The sequence below is a fragment of the Centroberyx gerrardi genome, chromosome 16 (assembly GCF_048128805.1).
Source record: "Centroberyx gerrardi isolate f3 chromosome 16, fCenGer3.hap1.cur.20231027, whole genome shotgun sequence".
Classification (NCBI taxonomy): domain Eukaryota; kingdom Metazoa; phylum Chordata; class Actinopteri; order Beryciformes; family Berycidae; genus Centroberyx; species Centroberyx gerrardi.
In genome coordinates, this window is record NC_136012.1 from 23427493 (window position 1) to 23448033 (window position 20541).

General features: G+C 43.6%; 1 protein-coding gene across 4 annotated transcripts in view; it reads left to right on the plus strand.

Moving 5' to 3' along the window:
• The window catches only part of rapgef2b (Rap guanine nucleotide exchange factor 2b), a 108883-nt gene that overhangs the window by 36553 nt on the left and 51789 nt on the right, over positions 1-20541 (plus strand). For 2 of the 4 annotated variants that reach the window (XM_078289106.1, XM_078289105.1), the window contains exons 1-3: positions 4524-4567; positions 14542-14617; positions 17170-17337. In XM_078289106.1, the coding sequence (XP_078145232.1) occupies positions 4548-4567; positions 14542-14617; positions 17170-17337 (264 nt within the window). In that variant the 5' untranslated portion in view covers positions 4524-4547. Of the gene's footprint in view, positions 1-4483; positions 4568-9877; positions 10001-14541; positions 14618-17169; positions 17338-20541 lie in introns of those variants that run through there. The other 2 variants (XM_078289108.1, XM_078289107.1) reach the window with 2 other exon arrangements.

A 20541-nucleotide genomic window follows, 5' to 3' on the forward strand; every position in this document is an offset into this window, starting at 1 on the left:
AGAAGTAGAAGGAGGGTTTGAATGGACAGAGCCACAGTCTGGCTCTTGACAGTGGACTCCAGCAGTCGAAAACATGCCAACAATGTCAAACAGTTCACTACATCTTGAACTGAATCCCAGTCCAACTAAACTGGTTGACAGAGCTGTTGTGAGGAGCGAAATATGGGAATATTTTGCATATCGACACATCAAAACCCTGTCGAGTGCGGTAAAACAACTTGTTAAAATAAAGCACAGTGGTTGTTCTGTGACATTACTTGATGTTTTTTCTTGTTTGCCGTGGTATTGTAGAAGTATCACATTTTTACATCTTAAACTTTAAATCTTAAACTAATCTTCGTATTGGTACTGAAGTCAAAATCCTGGTATCGTGACACTAGTGAGGAGCAGTTTGCTGAATGGGATATCCCGATCCCCGGCTGAGGGTCAGGGGGAGCAGCGCTCCCAGGCAGCTGTCGGAAAGTTGTCCCCACTCGCCCGGCTCCTATTCCCTCCGGTACCCAGATCATCTGGGAGCCCAGCGGCTCGCCTCTAGAAACAACAACATCACAGAGTGGATGGGAAACTCATTGGGAGAAAACGGAACCAGAAAACACAACATCCCAAGGAACAGTAGGGGTCTTATGTAACGATGTACTGTTATGGGCATATTTGGAGTCATGTGACAAAGTGTCGGCTACGGCTGAACAAAAAAATAACAAAATGGCAATAACAACTACTGCCATTTCCGAATTGCAAGAGATTGAAGATTTTTCTACGAAAGGAGGGGGTTTCAGACAACTTTGCTAATAAAATATTCGGATGCTGTGCAGGTCTACAGGTCAAAAATCATTCATTTTATTCAGGCTGACCAAATCCTACGCATTAGACTCTCAGTCCTCTCCCAGCCTCTCCCATTTTTTTTTTTTTTTTTTTTTTTTAATCCCTGGAAAATAAACGATGTAGAAAAAGCTGTGTCCACATCTTGGTAATTTGCAATATTCAGCAAAACATTTTTATAAAAGATAATTGTATATGAAGTTAAACAGTAACCGTGCCATGCCGCCCTTGTGTCAGTGCAGACACTTTGGGGGAGCTATATTGTGAAAGATGGACTGTTGGGAAAGTTGTGTGAATGGTTTATTTCACCATGACACTGCGACATTGCGGCATTTAGATTGTCATGGGGATTCGGTGGTAGAAGTAGAACAACAATAACAACTTAAAATAATCATATTTTTAGTTGTTTATTTATTTTCGGCTGCAGAATGTCCCTCTCAGTACATACGCCCCCTTTGTTTTGGCAATCCTGTCATCCCACCATCCCTTTCCACACACTCAATTTTTATTTAAAAGCTGTCATTTCAAACCACTATGTACCCATTTTTGAAAAACAATGTTACTTAATCATCATTACTCAGTATCCATAAAAGATATATACATGACTACATTCTGTAAAAGTTTCTAATTTGTAATTAAAGGTTTCAAGCTACCTCATAACTTCACCGATCGCCAAATACTAGGGATGGGACGATCTGCTTATCTCACGATACGATTCCATACACGATATGGGATTCACGAATCGATACAACCACGATGCAATGCAATAAATAAAAGTTCAATGACAACAAAGTGTGACTGTGCAGAATTATGTTTATTTCTGAGCCACAGATCTTTCTAGCAATGGCATTGGCTTGATCAAATGTAAAAAACAACTCATTTGTGATTACTACAACAGAATAAAAGGTAGCTAATATCGCAATTCATTTTTCTGCCCCACGATACATATTGTCACATTTTTGTATAGCGATATATTGAATTTTGATATATCATCCGTCCCTACCAAATATGAACCATTGTCCCATTTTCAAATGGGGGCGTTATATCTCGTTTTTTAATGAAACTCATTCAAAATTCATTCATTTCATAAGGGACACACCTCACAACATTTTTGATGCTAACCCCCCTCCACCCCCTCACCCCTGCTTCCAACACCCCCCCTCCCATCGCCTCCATGGCACTCGTATAACCTGATTCCCCGCTGTGAAAGGCTTCCCGGAGGGGGGTGGGAGTGGCGGCGGGGGGGGTTTAGAGGATGATGTCGAGCGCTTGACGATCGCTTCCAGTACGCGTGACCCAGTTCAGTCAAGCTGTCGTGGCGCATAAGACTCTCCTATCTCCTACTTTTTTTTTGTGTTGTATCTTCTCTTCCTCTCTCCTCTCTCCTCCTCCATGCGAGGCGCTCCCCTCGCTCGGCGCATCTGCGTGCCAGCAATTAATAATTGAGCGTTTCATTTGCTCCAAAATGCAAAAGGAGGAACGGGGAAGAAGGGAGGCGGGGGGGTAGAACCAGTGTAGAGGCAGAGGTGGAGACGGAGGAGGGAGAGGGATGGAGATCAGTGGAAGGAAAGGGAAAGAGGGGAAAGGATGATGTTGGACGGGGATGGAGAGGGAGGAGAGAGGGAGAGAGATTTTGCGCTGTGTCAGTAGGGTGTGCTGTCTACAGCCTCATTAGTTCTGCAACGAAAGTGTGGAGAGAAGGAGGGAGGGAGGGAAGAGAGGGGAGACTTTGTTCTCCATGATTAAAAAAAAAAAAAAAAAAAACTGTCAGCACAGAGAGGCTGGCTGTGAATATATGTGTGGGGGTGGAGGTAGAATATGTGCACCCATCCCTTACATTTCTGTAAGCAAAACCCAGTCCCACCTTGCCCATGTCTGATTGGCCATTGATTTTTTTTTTTTTTTTTTTTTTGCCTCTCTCTCCCTCTGGCTTCAATTAACAAGTTTCTCTTAGAGCAGGTGAAAATGTTCAGCGATAATCACACAAGCTGCTGCCTTATTAACACTTGAGCAGTTATAAGTGGAAGGCTTGGATTCAGCATGATAAGCACACATTCATCTACTGTGCTTAAGTGGCATTTCAAAGTGCTGGCTGGTAAACACACAGTTGGATCCTTCAGACAAAGAAACATATCCATTTGAGTTTTCAGATAGCTGATGCTGTGTATTCATAGCTAAACAAAGTAAAGGTTGTGCACTTTCAGGTGAAGCATAAGTGATATGGATTGACGATAAACCTGCAAATACATCAGCTGTTATAATGTTTTTAAGGAATGACAAGAATAATGTAACGTAATCTCTTTTAAAGCTTATATGAGATGTGTAGCAAGTACAACTGCATAATTAATCATGTATAATTGTATATCACAATTTTAGTTTTGTCAGTTAATAATGGTCAAAAATTGGTGTTTTAAAAACATTGAAACACTTAATTTAGAATGTCTGCTGTTTTTGAAAATAGTCAGAATCACCAAGTTGAGACAAATTATTGCGGTTAACAATAATCATGACTATTATTTTTGCCATAATTGTGCAGCCCTAGTATTAAGAAAAAGAACTGGAGCAAAGTGAAACCAGTGTTGTTTACCGACGTGTCTATTTTAGTCCGGGGCCAAAACTTCAGCTTGCAGTCCTGTCAGTTTCCCGGCACTAAAAAAAGAAGGTGTCAGTATTCTGTGTAAAGAGACTACTTCCTCATGTGGCTTTCTACTTCCTCTTTCCTGTCAGTGAGCTATGTGACATCACGAGTTACCTGAAATGCATCTTTGATGAGTTGTTTATTTGTTGGCGAATCCTTCCCATATACTGTTTGATGTTCCTTAATGAGGCTCATGGGTCACTGCTATCGCCTCTAACTGCTTTAAACTGCAAACGTGTCTTTAATTGAATCTGAAATGCCAAGTCAGCATCTCTTAAGTGTGACAGTAACGTGTGTGTGTGTGTGTGTGTGTGTGTGTGTGTGTGTGTGTGTGAGAGAGAGAGTCTGAGCGTGTACGTGTTTTACGTGTTGTAAGAACTTGACAGCCGGCTGCATCATCCAGGGGTCAGTTTGAGTTTAGCCTGTCTGCGCTACCCAATTTCCGTGCCTGTGTTTTTCACTGGGGCCATGGGTGTGGGTGGGCGAGAAGTGATTCATCAGTTCATTCATAGTATCTTATATGCCTTCTCTCATTTTTTTCTCCCTTTCTCTTTTAAATTCAAGAAGAAAACACATTTACATGAAAGGGAATGCAAATAATCTTGGCTCATTCTTCTGCTAGCTGTCCCTCGGTGTCTAGCACGTGGCTTTATATGGAGAGTTTATTTCTAAAATATATATATATATATCCATTAAAAATATATCATTACCTGAGGTTCATCATTCTGTAACTCAAAATATAGAGGATCCAGACTGCAACAGTGTCATTTTGTTATCAAATGATGAGATTAGTTTACTGTCCTGTAAAAGATAGTATAATTTCTAAAATTTCTAATTTTGTGCTATCAATTGTGTCACTTTTAAATGGCATATATGTCACTTTGGAATGAAAGTCCTCAAATATTTCCTGCCAAGGTAGATACTTTTGAGAATTCACCTAGTGGATATTTGTAATTTGGTAGTCTCAGTACAGTTTTCACACTGTATTTTCCACTAATTTGGGGGGATTTTCTCTCTTTCTTCCAGCCCTGACGACATTGGAAGCTGCTGGTACATCCTGCTGTCTGGCTCCGTCTTCATCAAGGAGTCCATGTTCCTGCCCAGAAGCAGGTAGGATCATCAGCCATTTCACTCCGGGGTGCGGGTTGACGGCTGATCTTGGCACCAAAATGCGAGCAGCTTTCCCCCCCCCTCAAAGCCTATTTAGAGCAATTACAAAAGAAGATAAAAGGCTGATCCAGGACTGGCAATCGAGGGCCAACTTTAATTTATTCTATTTTAAAAAGATTTTCTTTTCTGATCAGCTTGCTCAAGTCCACAGGATTAAACGGTAGCACTTCTTTTACCAAAAGAGGCCTTTCATGGACTGTTTGGAGAGTGGCCAGTCATGGTTACAGGGAGCATGTTGGGTTTCTCAAAGGGAAAGGTTTTAACATTATCACCTCTTCCTCCATTACAACACAAAGAAATACCCCATTTTCTTTGTTGTGTGACTTTTCAGACCCCCTGGTGAATTTATTTCTAAAAAGTGACTAGTGACAAATCTAGCACCTTTTTCCGACCATTGGAAAAATGTTAATGTGTCGACTCCTAAAGTATTTGGCGTCAAATTGGTTGTCTAATCTAAACAGGTCTGATGATCACAGTGTATCCCCCTTCCCTCTGCTAAAAGCGGGTGGCTGTAGCAAATATATTCATGTGCATGATGTCATCTAGTGACTTTAGCGACTTTTTGAGCAGCCAAAATCTACTTTCCTTGGAGTGTTGGCAACACTGGAGGCGACAATGTTACAATCTTATTTTGTTGTCACTCCTCCAGCATGGTGGCATGGCGATGTCCCCTGTAACCACTTGAAGTCTCTCTACACACTCACCAAACGTTTCATGACAGGCCTCTTCACACAGGATTTGATGGGGCTATCCCTTGTTCTGTTAGTTAGGATGTGCCTGCATGGAAACCTGGCTTGGATATTAGAAGAGAGAAGGATGATAGAGAGCGGGTTTGTCATGGGGGCGCATCAGGTGGGCACCCTTCATCACAGATGTTAGATTGAATTAGGCCTAGGACACCTCCAGAGGACTCCACATTAAATCCTGGCATCCCACCAGAAGCACCACCCACTCTCTATATCAGCTCTCGGCGCAGATCAGCACCTCTGAAGCCGAGACCCAAATGTTAGCCTCAATTTAAAAAGACTGTGATTTCGCAAGAGGCTGTGTTACATGAGCCATCTCTGTGGGCGTCTTGAAAACAATGCTCTTTTCATCCAGCAGCCTTATATAACACACCTACGGCCACACAGCGCTCCGCACCGTCACTTTAGGCAGCTTAGCAGAAATGGCCCAGTCGTCCAGCGGGGTCGGTGTCACTCACGCTCAGGGTTCATATGAATGTCGGCGGCGTTTAAAACGCTAGTGTATCGGAAATGTGCCAAGGACCGGCTCTCGCCCCGCCCCCGTCTTAAATATAACCTCTTCCATTTTTTTCCCAAGGTGAAAGTGTGTCTGGGTTTGCAGAGGGGGGGGATTTGCGGATACTGGCAGATTAAAGTTAATGCACGACCGCAGTCACTGGGGAGGAGAGGACTCTGAAAATGTTTACTAAGCGTATGTTGCAAGGAAGCCCAATGCAGGGATCCACTTTGCTGCACGAGACCCTGCAGGGATTAACCATTAGCTCACTTGTTTCAGAGTGATGCAAACTGCACTGCACATTACTGCCTTCTTGTCTTCTGCACCACATGAACATGCACTGTACAGTGAGCAGTTTCAATCAGAATCACTTAAATCACAAAGTAAAATAAATGCAAGAATTTGTCTTGGTAACACTGGTGCAGAAATATATGGAAAACTTGCATGGTAACAAATTATATACCGACACTAATGGCACGGGACGTCAGGACCTCAAACCATACAGGGCAAGACATACATAAATATACATGTATGTATGTATGTATGTATGTATGTATACACACAAATATAAATTCAGCATTCAGTCGCCATTTGCATGTGTCCACTAAAATGACTAAATTCTAAATTCAGAAGCATATAATTATATTTTTTTATCTCTTTTGGTAAATAATTCAGTTTCTTTCTTCTATATGCTGAATATGCTGATAGCATCTTGATACAGTGTTCGGTCAGCAGCGCACAGTTTGCAAGTATTAAGCCTCATTGAAATGCATAGACCTGTGGAGTGCTATCAGCAAAAACGCATTACAGTGTTAACCTCTGCCACAGCCTATATGTATATGGCTGTCGTAGCACCAAAATCACATTTGTTTATTTATTTTTTGAGAATACTTATTTCCTCAGTGACACCCAGGCATTTTTGAAATTATAAAAATTGGGTTTTAACAGGTTTTAAGGGTCATGAAATGAACATGTAAGCTTTCAATTCAAGCAGGAGAATGAGTAAAACCAAATCTGCAGTTATGGGCTTTTTCCGTGACAGCAGTGGTATGGCCGTCTTCCCAGTGAGAGTGATTGATAAGATTTTTATAGTGTATAATAGCAATAATTGTGAACGTTACTGCGCGGCCTCAATAAATGACATCATCAATCTGACTGGAGGCCGTCTGAGGTCACACTGTAATACATCACACTCATGCTGCCCGCTTAAACGTACATGCTGCTGCTTTCACAGAAATATCACGGCGTTGCGATTTTGGTGTTTTTCTTTCCTTACTTGGATTTGAAGTTTGGATGTTTTTTTCTGTGGTGAGAGACTTTCAGAATCAGCAGGACCTTAAAACCTTTGAACCCTTGTTGTATAATTTCAACACTATCATAGGTGTCGATTTCAGACGATTTTTTTTTTCTTCCTACTTGGAAAAACTTCCTTTTTGCAGATACCCGTTTTTTTTTTTTTGTCTAACAACAGTGATATGGTATAGGCAACCAATCACAGCCCCCTGGCACTGCATCACCTAGTCCATAAACAGGAGAGATGGCGAGGGCAAAATGCCTCGGAGGGGAAATTGGTTGTGACACGAGGAACTGAATGGAGTCCAGTGGGACTTCCTGGAGCTTTTAAAGACATGGCGGAATTGAGTTTCAGGCAGGCTCTACCCAGAAATGGCTGCTCATATCTACACCAGCAGCGAGGCTGAAAACCTGATATGCTTCCATCATTCTCTCAATGTCCTTCTCTCTCACTCATTTTCTCTCTCTCTCTCTCTCTCTCTCCCTCTCCCTCCCTCGTAGGCGTAGTGAGATCTGATCCAGGGGAAGATGAATGACTCAGTCATTAAGTGAAGAATCTAGAGCTCTGTGCCTTATTTAACCCGGGGCCAGTGTGAAAGCAAATACAACCCCTCATTTGTTTTAGTATAAATAACGAACAAATAAATGTTAATAAACGGGTGACACAGATTTCAAGAATGTGCAGAGATGTATATATATACAGTATACTGTATATATACAAGTAATGAAGGCAAATGGATAGTGCAAGCTTTCATTTTCAATTTGTTTGGAATATAGCATGACCTTTTGGTTTTTTACATCCACTGTCTATTATTTGACAAGTGGCAAGTTCAATTCTAGAATTTTTGCAAATATAGAGTTTAATTCCAAAATGAGATCTCTACCATTTGAGTAATGGACAAAACACTTGCACTTGTACAATGATTCCTGCTTAGAAAATAAAATTCACCATGGAACACAATTTAATTTATTAGATACCTTAATACCAAAATAGACATTTCAGTAAATGGAATAATTAACATTCTTCAAATACTGTGCAATGAACATGGAAATATCTTTTGTTACAAAATGGATATGTTTTGTGTTTTAGAATAAAACCCTTCAAAAAGTTTATTTTATTTGTCACTCAATAATACCCCGCTATATAGTTCACCCATTACCAGCCTGAAACTGTTAACTTCCACCATCACATATACTTTATTAACCCAGTATATTACCCCCATTTGGTTTTGCATGCCTTTTATTATCATCGTCAGTAGACTGCTGTTAGCCGGTTACCTCTAGTCATCCATCCAACAGTTTCCTGGTCGTCAGTCCTTATATTGGTTAACCTCAACCACAGCTCTAGCTTGAGCCAGCACTTCTCAGAAAACTGGTTTCATGTTTGCAAAGGAGTGTCAACCGTATTGCTGAGTAAACTGGGGGGGAAACAGGACAGGATGACTTTAGTCATTTCTTGAAAATCAGCAGCCATTTTCTGGAAGAGACATTGAGACGCAGACACATCTGTGACTGAGGAATTTTTTTTTTTTTACTTACGCAAATACATCTATGGCTCATGTCTGAGGAAGTGCTGCTCAAGCTTTTTCCATAGGAATCAATTTTGAATTCTGAATCCTACTATGATAGTCAGATAGCAGCTGATAGACACTAAGGCGACGTTCACTTGAGACATTTGGCATCCGTCACATCCACAGACTTAAGTATTCATTGAAACCACCTGCGTTCTGTTGCTGCGGGCACCTCAAGACCTTTTGAAGCAGTCTGTACAAATTTCATTGGCTGATGAAGTCCGTTAGCGGATGACGTTTACCTGCAGTCTGTCAAAAGTTCAACTAGTTTCAACTATTTTGACGGACTGGGTTGCGATATTTTCCTGCACTGCGCTCCGTCAATCATAGGTCTCATCGAAATATATGGGATATTGTCTGTTTGTCATGTGAATGTCGCCTAACTTGCTTGGAAGGTGACTATTGCTCCTGTCATCGAAAACAACAACGCTTCACTGCAAATTTGATTTTTTCCTAGTTGAATTGACAGTTTACACAGTCATTCATGCGTTGAGCGTGAGTTTCATGACAACTTGGGACCTTGAAACCTGTTAAAAATCAAGCTGTATAATTCCAAAAATACATACGAGTCAATGAGAATTATTTTCCTCCCTCCAGAAAAAATCATTTTTTTTACATTTTAAATTCATGTTTTGTGTCTGACAACAGCAATACACACGGACAGTGTAATGTTGCAGCCAGTAATCTGTTATTTGAGTCGGTCTCTGCCTGTGAAGCGCTCTGTCGCAGAGTTCATGACTAATAAGTTCTCCGCGCTAGAGAGGAGGACTAGAGGAGCGGGAGTCTACACCCCCTCCACCCCACCCCACCCCCCACCCCCCCACCCATCACACACACAGACACACAAACCCCACCCTCTCGTTCACTAGTAACTCTGTAGCAGGAAGTGAGTCGTACGCTGGAATGTTGGCTGTAGTTAGCGCTCCGCATCACAGAGAGAGAGAGAGAGAGAGAGGCAGAGAGAGAGAGAGAGAGAGAAAGGGGCAGAGCCATAGGACAGAAGCTGATCCGCACATTCACACACTCTCTCTCTCTCTCTCTTACACACACACACGCAGCCACACACTCCCCCTTCTCACACACAAATCTCAGACAGCAGCACCGGGGTGTGCGCAGAGCGATATGCCGCAGCCGAACCAAAGTCTCAGGACCGGGAACATGGTTGTGGGACTTACTTTGGACTGACGGGGGGAGGATATTTCAGAAGGAGGATCCTCTTATCTTATCAGGTGGCAGTGTCACTCTCGGAGCAGTTTGGAGTGCCGGGGTAAGTGTCCCGACTGCAGCGACACTTAACTCCTTCCACCGAGAAGGGCAGAGTGAAACCCAGCCTAGAAACTCCCATGTTGTGGTTGTAATTTAAAAAGCTGACTTGTCTCCAAGCCGGGAGCTGGTTTCAGTAAAATTCCAGTCTGTGTGAAAGATTACTGGAATGTGAAGCATGACTTTGATGTTATTTTGGATTTGTCAGTGTGCAGAGTGTGCTGCCAGGAAAAGGGGGTGTGTGTGTTTTTTTTTTATATTCGGGGTTAGACATCAGTTTGGTTGCTTTGAAACACAAACAAAGGCGGAGCTCCCGCTGTGGAGAATGTGTAAGAAAATCGATGATAGACGGTGCGGGATGATTGATTGATGTGTCTTAGAACAAGTTTTCAAGAGGCTTGCCTACTCTGCAACTCTGTAGTTCAATGCCCTGCTTCTCGTCACCATATTACAATGTCACTGAAGTTGTATTTCGGGAAGCAAAAGTCACAAGTCACTCATGAATTCTTGTCAGCGGTGTCAGTTTCTATTTAAGAAGAGAACAGCGGGGGGTATGTGTGTGTGTGTGTGTGTGTGTGGGGGGGGGAGCCATGGTGTTACTCCAAGGAATTTTGTTTGTGTTCGGAAGGTGAGAAGTGGCTTGATGGTCGGCACCCACTGACACGCTCTCATCATCCAACTGTGTCTGGCTGCTCCTCTGCTCTGAGGGATGTTGGTTAACCGGTCAAGCCTGGGTGGTGTTTTCATTGACTAAGCAGTCACGGCCAGTCACACACACACACACACACACACCCCACACACACACACATACACATACACACAGAGACCCCCCCCCCCTCCTCATCCTCCTCCCGTGACCTCTCCTTCCCTTCCTCTCCCTGCTCTGTCTAAAGTCTTGCATAACCAGGGAGTTTAATCTTTGTCCTGCTTAAGGGTTCGGTGGGTTAAAAAAAGGCAGCGTGCCCTCTTGCCAGTTACTCAGTTAAAGGGCTTAGCGTAGAGTGGAGACCCCCCCCCTCCTCTCCCACCCCCTCTTCCCCAGCAGTTCCACCCAGACCAGGGGTGCAGATTAGGGATTGGGCTGGTTCAGTCAGACGGCTGGATGGATCTCAGGCTTTGGCGGGGGGCTGCAGGGCGAATGGAGTGAAAGGCTGGTGATGCATGTGGAATGACATTCCAGACGCCCAGGCTTGTTGTATAACAGGGGAATGCGAGGCCAGCGGAGCAGGGGAGATGTCAGTCAGCAGACAGAGAGAGTTGAAGGGTTTAACTCCAAAATGAGATGTCTGCCACCTGTCCACACCTTCTCATGGAAGGTATCTGATAACAAATTTTGGAATTTTTTAAGAGATAGTGGGTAGCTCCTATAATTTGGTCATTTTCACAGACTGGATTCTCTGTAGTATAGAAATATTGAATGAGTCATTTCACGTAATGGTTTTTTCCCAAATTCTGGAAATGTTCATTCAGTTCATTTCAACCCCTACACAAAGCTAATATGGGCTAGCATGGTGGCACGCCAAGCATGATAATGATAACCCTAGCACAATGCTGTACTCTGTTATAAATGAGTTACATAGCAGCGCAAGCATTTAGCTCTTGCCCTCTTATCAACTGTGACTTTCAGTTTGTCAGCCAGCAGCCTGTCAGTGTACAGTGTGCAGGAAAGAAAGCACAAACCTTACTTCAACTCTTTGGCTCGTATTCCTTCGTGCTGAATTATTCATAGCAAATAGATTGTGAACGCGCATCGCCATCATTAGTAGACCTAATAAACATTAAATACTTGCATGGGTCAAACTTTGCAATATGTGTGTTGACTGTGTTGATTGCAGATTCCCCCCCCACCTCCCCACCCACTCAATTATGCTTTCAGAGGAGCCAAAGTTTATTCACGACAATTCAGTTTCTGTTTTTGTCCTCTAATGTACATTCACCCACACGACAGACCTGCTACTGTTATATTCGCTCAGGACTAGTCATGGAGTGATGGAGGCTTTAATCTCCAAACAAGACACTTTTGTATTTGGATAACCCCCCCACCCCCCACCCCCTTGCTCTCCACTTCCATAATCCCGTCTTTAATATCTCACATTGCCCGTGGCATTTGCCTAGTGCAAAATGGAGGATTGGATTACTTATGTCAGGAACGTAATGGAGGAACGTGATTGAACATGTCATTTTGGTGGTTCCATTTGGTGGCCTAACGTGTTTTGTGATGTGTCATGGGTGGAATCACTGCCCCCTTTTCCACAGTAGAGTGAGCCAAGGGAGGCTCAACAGGATCAGAGCGGGTACCAACTCCAAATGTTTGTAAAACCGGATCAAACGCACTATTCATTTCTCTGAAGCTGCTGCCCAACTGACAAATCATCTTTGCTGGCAATAAGTTATAAAAGATTTACAGCATGTGTCTTCTTGCAAGACAGTGAGTGATATAGGCCTAAATACTGAGTAAGCTCCGGATAGCTCTCTTTGGCCCTGTAGTGGAGTTCAGGCTGGTGTGTGTCTGGGGCACAACCAGAGTTAAAACGCATTAAGCTGAAGCTCAGGCAAGGCAAACAGCAACCATCAGCATTAACCCCACACTGCCGTAATTCACTCAGCATACAGTAGCCTGGCCAGTCAATCCTGTTGTCTTTCAATCATGTTTTTGTTTTTCAGCAGTTAAACCTGAAGTGTCCCTGAAATCTTTTAAGAGATATCATAAAGCTGACAAATGAGTCAAGTCAAACTGCAGTACTGGCACAGAATGATTGACAAAAGAAAATAAAAATGGCAATATCCAATGAAGGCTGGTCTATGGAGAGAAGAGGAAAGAGAGAAGCAAAGCCAGGGCAGGAAACCTAACACTTTTTTAGCCTGCAGACCACAATGACTGGTGAATTCCAAAATATACCAGCCGCTTTCACAGTTTTACCAGTCAAATGGATTATTACAGTATAATAGGGCCACCAAATCATTGCTTGTTAACTGCCAAATTGGCTGGTAGAGTGTCTTAACTAGCTACAGCCAAAATTTACCAGCACTTTACTGTTGGCTGGTATTTATTTTCCACCCTGACCAAGCTGTACCCGCAACATGTAGCCACAAGCCCAGAGCTCTAAAGCATTTAAGCCATGCTGTGCCTGAGGTCTGCACCTGTCAGTGTGATTGATGAAAGCTGCCACCTCCATAGCCTTATTGCAGTCCTCACTGCTACCTGCTGCTCACTTCACTAGGAGCACTGAGGAGCCACTCGACTAGTTTCACTTAGTTACACCAAGTTGAGACTAGTAAGAGAGTAGTTGGCCTTGTGCTTTCCTGGCTCAACAGCCCCAGTTTATGAATTGGTGAGTTGTTCCAAAATGAGATCTGAAAAGTTGCAATGAAATTCAGAAAAATAGTTTTGGCTTTGTATTTGTTTAATAATTGCATAAGGGGTTGCCCCACTTATAGTATTTGAAGCTGTTTTTGGGCATGGTGTGGTTTCTGACACACCAAAATCATCAGTGTTAATTTAACTCAGTGTAAAATTCAACACTATAACAGTGTTTACATAAGTCCACACTCATCAATATCAATTTAGCACTTTTGATAGTTTTAAACATCTACTGCAGAGCCATATCAGCTCATTGAGAGGACAAACACCTCTCCAATCAACACATATCAAGTCAAGATAGTTGTAACTGAAAAATCAACACTTGGAAGTTTGCTGTGTGTGAGCTATAAGAAATGTTTCTGCGGTGCATCTTCCTGCATTTTGGCATTTAATGAGAATGCAGAGAGCTGTTATTGCTTAGTGGTTGGAACTCTGAGCTAATTAATGGGAAAAATAGATGATAACTAGGCAAACTAGCCGTCGATGATTTTGGAGTCACTTGAGTTTATCTTACAAAACAATCAAGAAACCAACTATTAGTGGGTCACATTCTGGGTCTAATGATGTTAAAAATAACAAACAAGGAAGTCCTTGTGTCTCCGTATTGAGGTTGGATGGTGGACAAAGGCTGCAGTCTTCACTAAGCCCAGAAGTTGGATCTACTTGTACTCAGAGTTTCCATGGCTGCCGCCCATCTTTCAGACATTTTGGTCTCTCCTGCTTTTAATATTCCCCGGTCCCTCCTCAGTAGGAACCAAACATACTGTACAAACTGTGACGTCACGAAAGTGGACTTTTCCAGCGGTGGTTGTTTCCCATTGGGTGGGAGTGTCCATAGCTGAAAGGAGGAACTGTCCAGTCAATGCTGCTCTGTTCACCGTTTTACACAGGAATTCCATACTGACTATTTAAAATGCCGAGCAGAGAGCTACCTATAGGTTTACATAGTCAAACATTCAAGGAATACCTCTCTGGGCATCACACTGAATCTCTGCTCTTTGGCTATCAGGGTGAGATTTGGAATTCAAAAGCAGGATACCATGTTGCTTCAACTTGCAGATTTAAAAAGACTTGTTGAGGCAAACGAGCGACACCCACAAACTGCCTACAGGTTTAACTGTCCTCAGATAAAATCTGACCCCTAAATTCCTGTTTTTTGTGTTCGTTTTATTTTGTCTTTCTAGTTTTGGCAAGCGATCGGCAGGCAGCCTGCGACGCGGGTGTGAGTGCATCGTCCTGGAACCCTCCGAGATGATTGTGGTGAGTCCCATCTTTCCAACCTTCAGCACTGTAGCATTGAAGGCAACACTGCACACACACACACACACACACACACACACACACACTCATCACACTCAAAATAGAAATTTCGACCTAGCATTTCCCTGTATATACCCACAGATAAGCGGGGGAAATAACAAGATACACTAGCAGAGTATATACTTTATACTTTATACTATACTATATTTTCCCACGCAAACCATGTATTTTTCTATCATTGATGAACCAAATCTAAACATTAACCTGTCATGGTATTCGTCATATTGCCCTCTACTTATTTGGTTGTCTCCTCTGTGAACAGACTGGAAAATAATAAGAATGAATTAGTTTGTAATTGCAAGTCCTGAACAGATAGGAAGCGTCGGTGAACAAGCTGAAGCTTGGAACCGCGTCAAAACAGTTTAACGCCTCTAGTTTGCCTGCAGCAATTGAGAAGAATAGGTGCGTTTGTTGATGCTAGCGTCTGATGCTTTGTATCTGGCCAAGGCTTTAGAGAGACTTGCAGCGTCACTTGGCCCCGAGTTGCAAGTGCCCATGTGGATCTGTCAGGACACATTCACCAAGCCTACCTATAGCAGAGTACGGTTATAATTTTGGATACAGTCTTCAAGACTTGGCCCTGTGATGTTTTGGATTAATTGCTTTAAGTGCTTCCTATTGATATTTCACCCCGGCGTTAAAGCAAAGCTGTATTTAACATTGTCCTTGCTGGAGTCCTTCCAGTGTGTGGTTGCTCCAGTCAAGGCTGGTAGCAACTCTGACCCAGTTTTACGGCAAATCAAATGTTGGCACACAGATTCTCATGAAGAAGTTGTTGAAGACAAATCGCTCCAGTCTCTCCGGGACATAAAAGTAGAGGCAGCAGCACAATGCAATCTGCTGTTGAACAGAAGCCCTCCGAGGCCTGCAGATCAGAAGAGATACAGTTTTGCTGATGTTTTCACTATACGTATATGTGTGTATGTTCACCCACACACACACACACACACACACACATACATACATACATACAGTCACACACACAGGTCCACCACCGTTTCTTGCAAATCCTCCCTTTGCCTCGTTTGAAAGAAGATCAAACACAACCCACATCATGTCAGTATGAAATAACAACTGGATCACATTGCTGCAATGGCAGTACATCTCAGTAATCTCCCTTTCACAAGCTGTAATTGCTGTGTCCCTATGAATGTGCATCCTAGATGGGGGGCTTTTGTTAACTGAGCCTGTAACAGCTAGACACAAACCCCCAATAATAACCCTCATGCTCTCCTCGCTCCTGCTGTAGATGCGAACCACTTCCTGGCTTTACCCCTTTCGCTATTATGGGTGCCAAACCGCCCTATAATTACTGAGAAGGGTTTTGGGCTGCTGAGATATAGATACATGAGGAGAAACCAGCCAACACAAAGTCGGACACACACACACACACACACACACACAGACTGTCAGGCACACACAACGTCGATGTGCGCTCACCCACAATCACAGACACACACATCGAGTACAGCAAAATAATTCACTCGCATGTATGTACTGTACACACACACACACACATTGCGTAGAGATTTGCAATTAGACACACAGTCACACTTACTCTCGCTCACACACAGCTCCCCTGCCGTTGTCATGGCAGCAGTTGGTACGGCAGAGAGAGACAGAGAGAGAGATTTTAGTGGTGTAATCCCAAAGGCTGAGCGCTGTGAAATGTGAAGCCGCAGTGAAAGCGCCAAGCGAGAGGGGAGGAATGGGCCCAACTGTAAAAAAAATAAAAAATAAAAAAACGCCTTACATTTGTCATTCCATCACGGCCCAAAGCCACCGGGCAACAGACTGGTCCCATTAAAAAAAAAAAAAGCATTTAGCTGAAAATACTTCAGAAAACTGTAAAAGATGACTTCACTGACTGCTATGCTGAAGTGGCATTCTGTCCCGCTTTCCACAAGGAAAATATTGGGGCGTTTTCCCCCCCTCCCAATTCTTTAAAATGGAAACATAGATTTTATTTTGTTTTGGCATGTCATTTATTGCGGTTAATATGTTTAATAGAGAGAGGGAAGGAGTTGAGAGAGTTCTTCTATTTTTGTGTTCATCCATTTGTTTCCCTCTCCATCTTCCATCCGTCTGTTTATCACACTCTATCTGTCAATCAATCTATTCCCCATCGCCGTCTCTTTACCTGCCTTTGCTCGCTCCCTCTCTCTCTCCCTCCCTCCCTCCAAATCCCTCACTCATCCCTCTATTTACTCCCTCTGCCTCTCTCTCTCTCTCTGTCTGTGTTGTGAGCACCGTTTGACGTAGGTGTGCACAGCACAGCCCACACGCACTTCTATTTTTACGCAGTGAGAGGGGCGGGAGGCAGGAGGAGGAGGTGGAGGAAGAGGAGAAGGAGAATAGGAGGGTGGGGGTGATGGGAGCGAGGGAGGGAGGGAGGGGAGGGGAGGGGGTGCGTGAATGAAGAAGAAGAAGAAGACTCAGTCACTCCTCTCTCTCTCTCCCTCCCTCCTTCCCTCCCTCCCTCTCATTTCCAGGTGGACTATATGGATGAAAATGAGGAGTACTTTCAGCGGCAAGCCTCGCACAGACAGTCCCGCCGGCGGTTTCGGAAGATCAACCAGAAAGGGGAGAGGCAGACGATCATCGACACCGTGGACCCGTACCCCACCGGCAAGCCGCCCATAGCCCGGGGATACCACACGGTGAGTTTATACCCTGTGGCAGGCAGCGCCGCGCTACAGTTTTCTGTTTACCCCCGCTGCGGTAGATCGCCGTGCGCTCCAGACGGGGCTTAGAGACGCACAGTCGTTGCTCTGTTGCGGTGCTCGTGCTCGTGTTTTGTGGTGTGCTCCTCCTTCAGAACCTGTTGTGTGGTCCCGCTTCAGAACGTGGCTGAACTCGTGTGTTCCCCGTTGTTCCCTGTGTGTATTCTCGTCGTAGTTTTTCTCCCCGCTTCGTGCCCTCAGCCGACCCTCGGTGTTGTAGCTTGTTGCGTTGCGGTGCCCCCAAGTAGTCTGCGCCCGCAGGGTGCACTCCGAGCCTGCTTTCCTCGTCTCTGCACCCCTGAGCTATCCTCCCTGTGCTGTTTTAATTGTTGTTCTACCCTTGCTTGCTCGATTACACTTGCTAGACTTGTGTGCAACCTTAGTTTACAGTTGCTGCTTTCTTTAGTGTGTCAGTGCTGTGCCCTCAAAACACTGCACATTTTTGTAGTTTGCTGAGCATCCAAAAGGGTTTGTGTGTGCTATATTTGTCTCCTAGAAAGCTTATTTGTATGTGGCTCCCATGTTTGTAACAGCAGTCCTATGATATGGCATAGGACCGCTGGCAAGTTTCATCCACTCTATGTGCCCAGCCCACATGGACTTACAAGATACTCCACATACATGCATCACTTCTGTCTACAGCATAATTGTGAGCATAATTACAATAGATGCATATTCCTAAACAAACTCAAGTTGCATACAAGCAAAGAAAGTTGAAAGTTTCTCTTGGCTTTTTCAGCTGAAGCGTACCACAGATAATCCACCTGTTCTTAAATATATCATTGCATTTTATGATCATGTCACCAACAGAAATGGACAGAAATAGAAGTGATTTTGATAGAAAGTTGAGTCTGGAGTCTTGCGTAGCAACATGTCTCCCCAGGGCTCCTGGTGCATCTCTGCTCCAATGTTGCTGTTGCCAACATGGTTGTTTTTAACACGGAGCGTCTGCTGCCGCTCAACCCCTCTCACACTACAGAAACATATCGCTAACAAGCTATTTCATCTCGATTTGACTCTGAAATTCTTATTCTTCCCAATACAAGTGAAAATTATCTGCCAATAGGTTGAGATCAATTCATTTGTTTCCAGTGCAGTTGAATTTGTCTAGAGACTATCTTGAAACAAGTGACACTTTTTTTTTAACAAGTTTTGTCACTTGTAAAGATGGGCATTTTTTCAGTACATTAGATGGTGAGAGCATCAGTTCATGGGGAGAATATGTTGTTAGTTATTTAGCTGCATAGAGATAAAAAATGAAAGAAGAAGAGGAGAAGAAGAGAGAGGAGAACATTGTGGGAGACGGGCCTGTTTTTATAAGTCCTAGGGCTGCTCTATTCTTATTCAACTCTCATCTACATACTGAACAGTCGGACCAGTATTGTTGGAAATTTTGTCTGATGTTTCATATCAGATACAGTTTTAAACACCACTCTTTTCAATACCTCTCTTAATTAAATCAAAACATGTTTCAGGACATGAAAGTAAATTATTTTCAGCATTTCTACATGCCAGTCGATTTTATAAATAGACTCGGATCACATGCAATTGATTTCCTCCCTGACAGAACAGAAATTGAGTTCTCTTTTTAAGCAGCCTAGATTCTGATTCTTTTCAGTAGCTTTTTGGTTTCTCTCGTATCTTCCATTTGGTCGACGCTTTCAACCAAAGTGCCACGAGTGGATACATTTTTAGCATGAACGGTCCCAATGGGAATCAAACCCCTAACCCTTGACAGTATGTGTGCCATGCTCAACTGGGAGCTACAGTACCCCTGATGGGTATCTTAGCAGGCTCCTAGGTGGCGAGGTTAACCTGTGGCAGGGTATTGATTTCAACCATATGAGTGGATTCGACTCCAGCAGAGCAAGAGATAGTTACCCATTGCATTGCGTCAGGTCTCCTCCCTCTGCGCTTTCTTTTCCTGGGAATAGGAAGCAAAGCATTTTCACACTAATGATGCAAATACCCAGCATGCAGTTACTGCACCCTGTTCGCCTGTTCTGCACAATTTCATTGCATTCCCCTCGTTCCCGACGCTCCCAGGGGGTTCTGTCAGTGTACCCAGTTCTCGCTGGAACGCTGTGAGAACAACCAGGGTTCTCTGTTCTGTTTAAAAAACGGGAAATGCGGCAAACGTCATCCCCCGCCCACCTAAACCCATCCCCACCCCACTCCCTAAATTTAGACTCGCTGTGTTTTTGATTCAAAGGGCTGCGCTGAACTTTCTCATGGCCCAACATCTCCCGTCACACACTCAACTCTCCTCGCTCCAGTACCGTTCCTGTGGGAAGGATGGAACGGGCGCCATGGCAACCAGCAGTCCCAAATGGGCTCTGCTCGAGTGCACTTAGAAGTACAGTAGGGGAAGGGAGCTAACTTAACAAGAGTGCAGTACGCTACTGCTGCTGAGTAGCAGAGAGAGAGACAGAGGGGAGGGTGGAGGGGTGGAGAGCGACAGAGGAGCTGAATCTGGGCGGATGCTAAGCTGACATAGCAAGCTAATCTCCGGCATTTAGAATGCCAGGCAGCGCTCGGATTTTCCCCCCTCCTACCCCGAGGCATATTTAGGAGGTGAAAAATGCACCGAGGAGAAACTTGGGATTGAAGAGAGGAAAGCTCTGTAGCAGGCAAGGCTTTTATTCAGCTTAGTCACTCCTATTAAGTCAAAAGCGAGGCCAGGTACCAAAACATCAGAGGAGCCATTGATTTGAAGGCATCAAGGCTCTTCTGAAAAGAGGAATATTGTAGACAGATCTGTTCAATTATTTAGGCTATATCTCCACATAGTATGCTCCCTAAATTCAGGTTAGAAGAAAGCTTTAATGATAACAGACAGGGTAACGCTGGCAGGATATGATACCGTTCCTCTGCCTATAGAATAACCAACACTGCTTTTGAAGAGTTTCATTCCAAAACAACACATCCATCATCTGGATAAAGGGATGCTGCTCTGATAAAGCGATCGCTGTCATGACAGTAAAACTCATTACAGAAAGATATTTAATCTCTTAGCTATTTCAAGACATTTACTAACAAAATGACAACATTTTTGTGGATGAAATAATCTATATTTTTGAAATACTGAGTGGTTCATGTCAGATTACATTATTTGTGTCCTCTTAAAATGGGTACATAGCG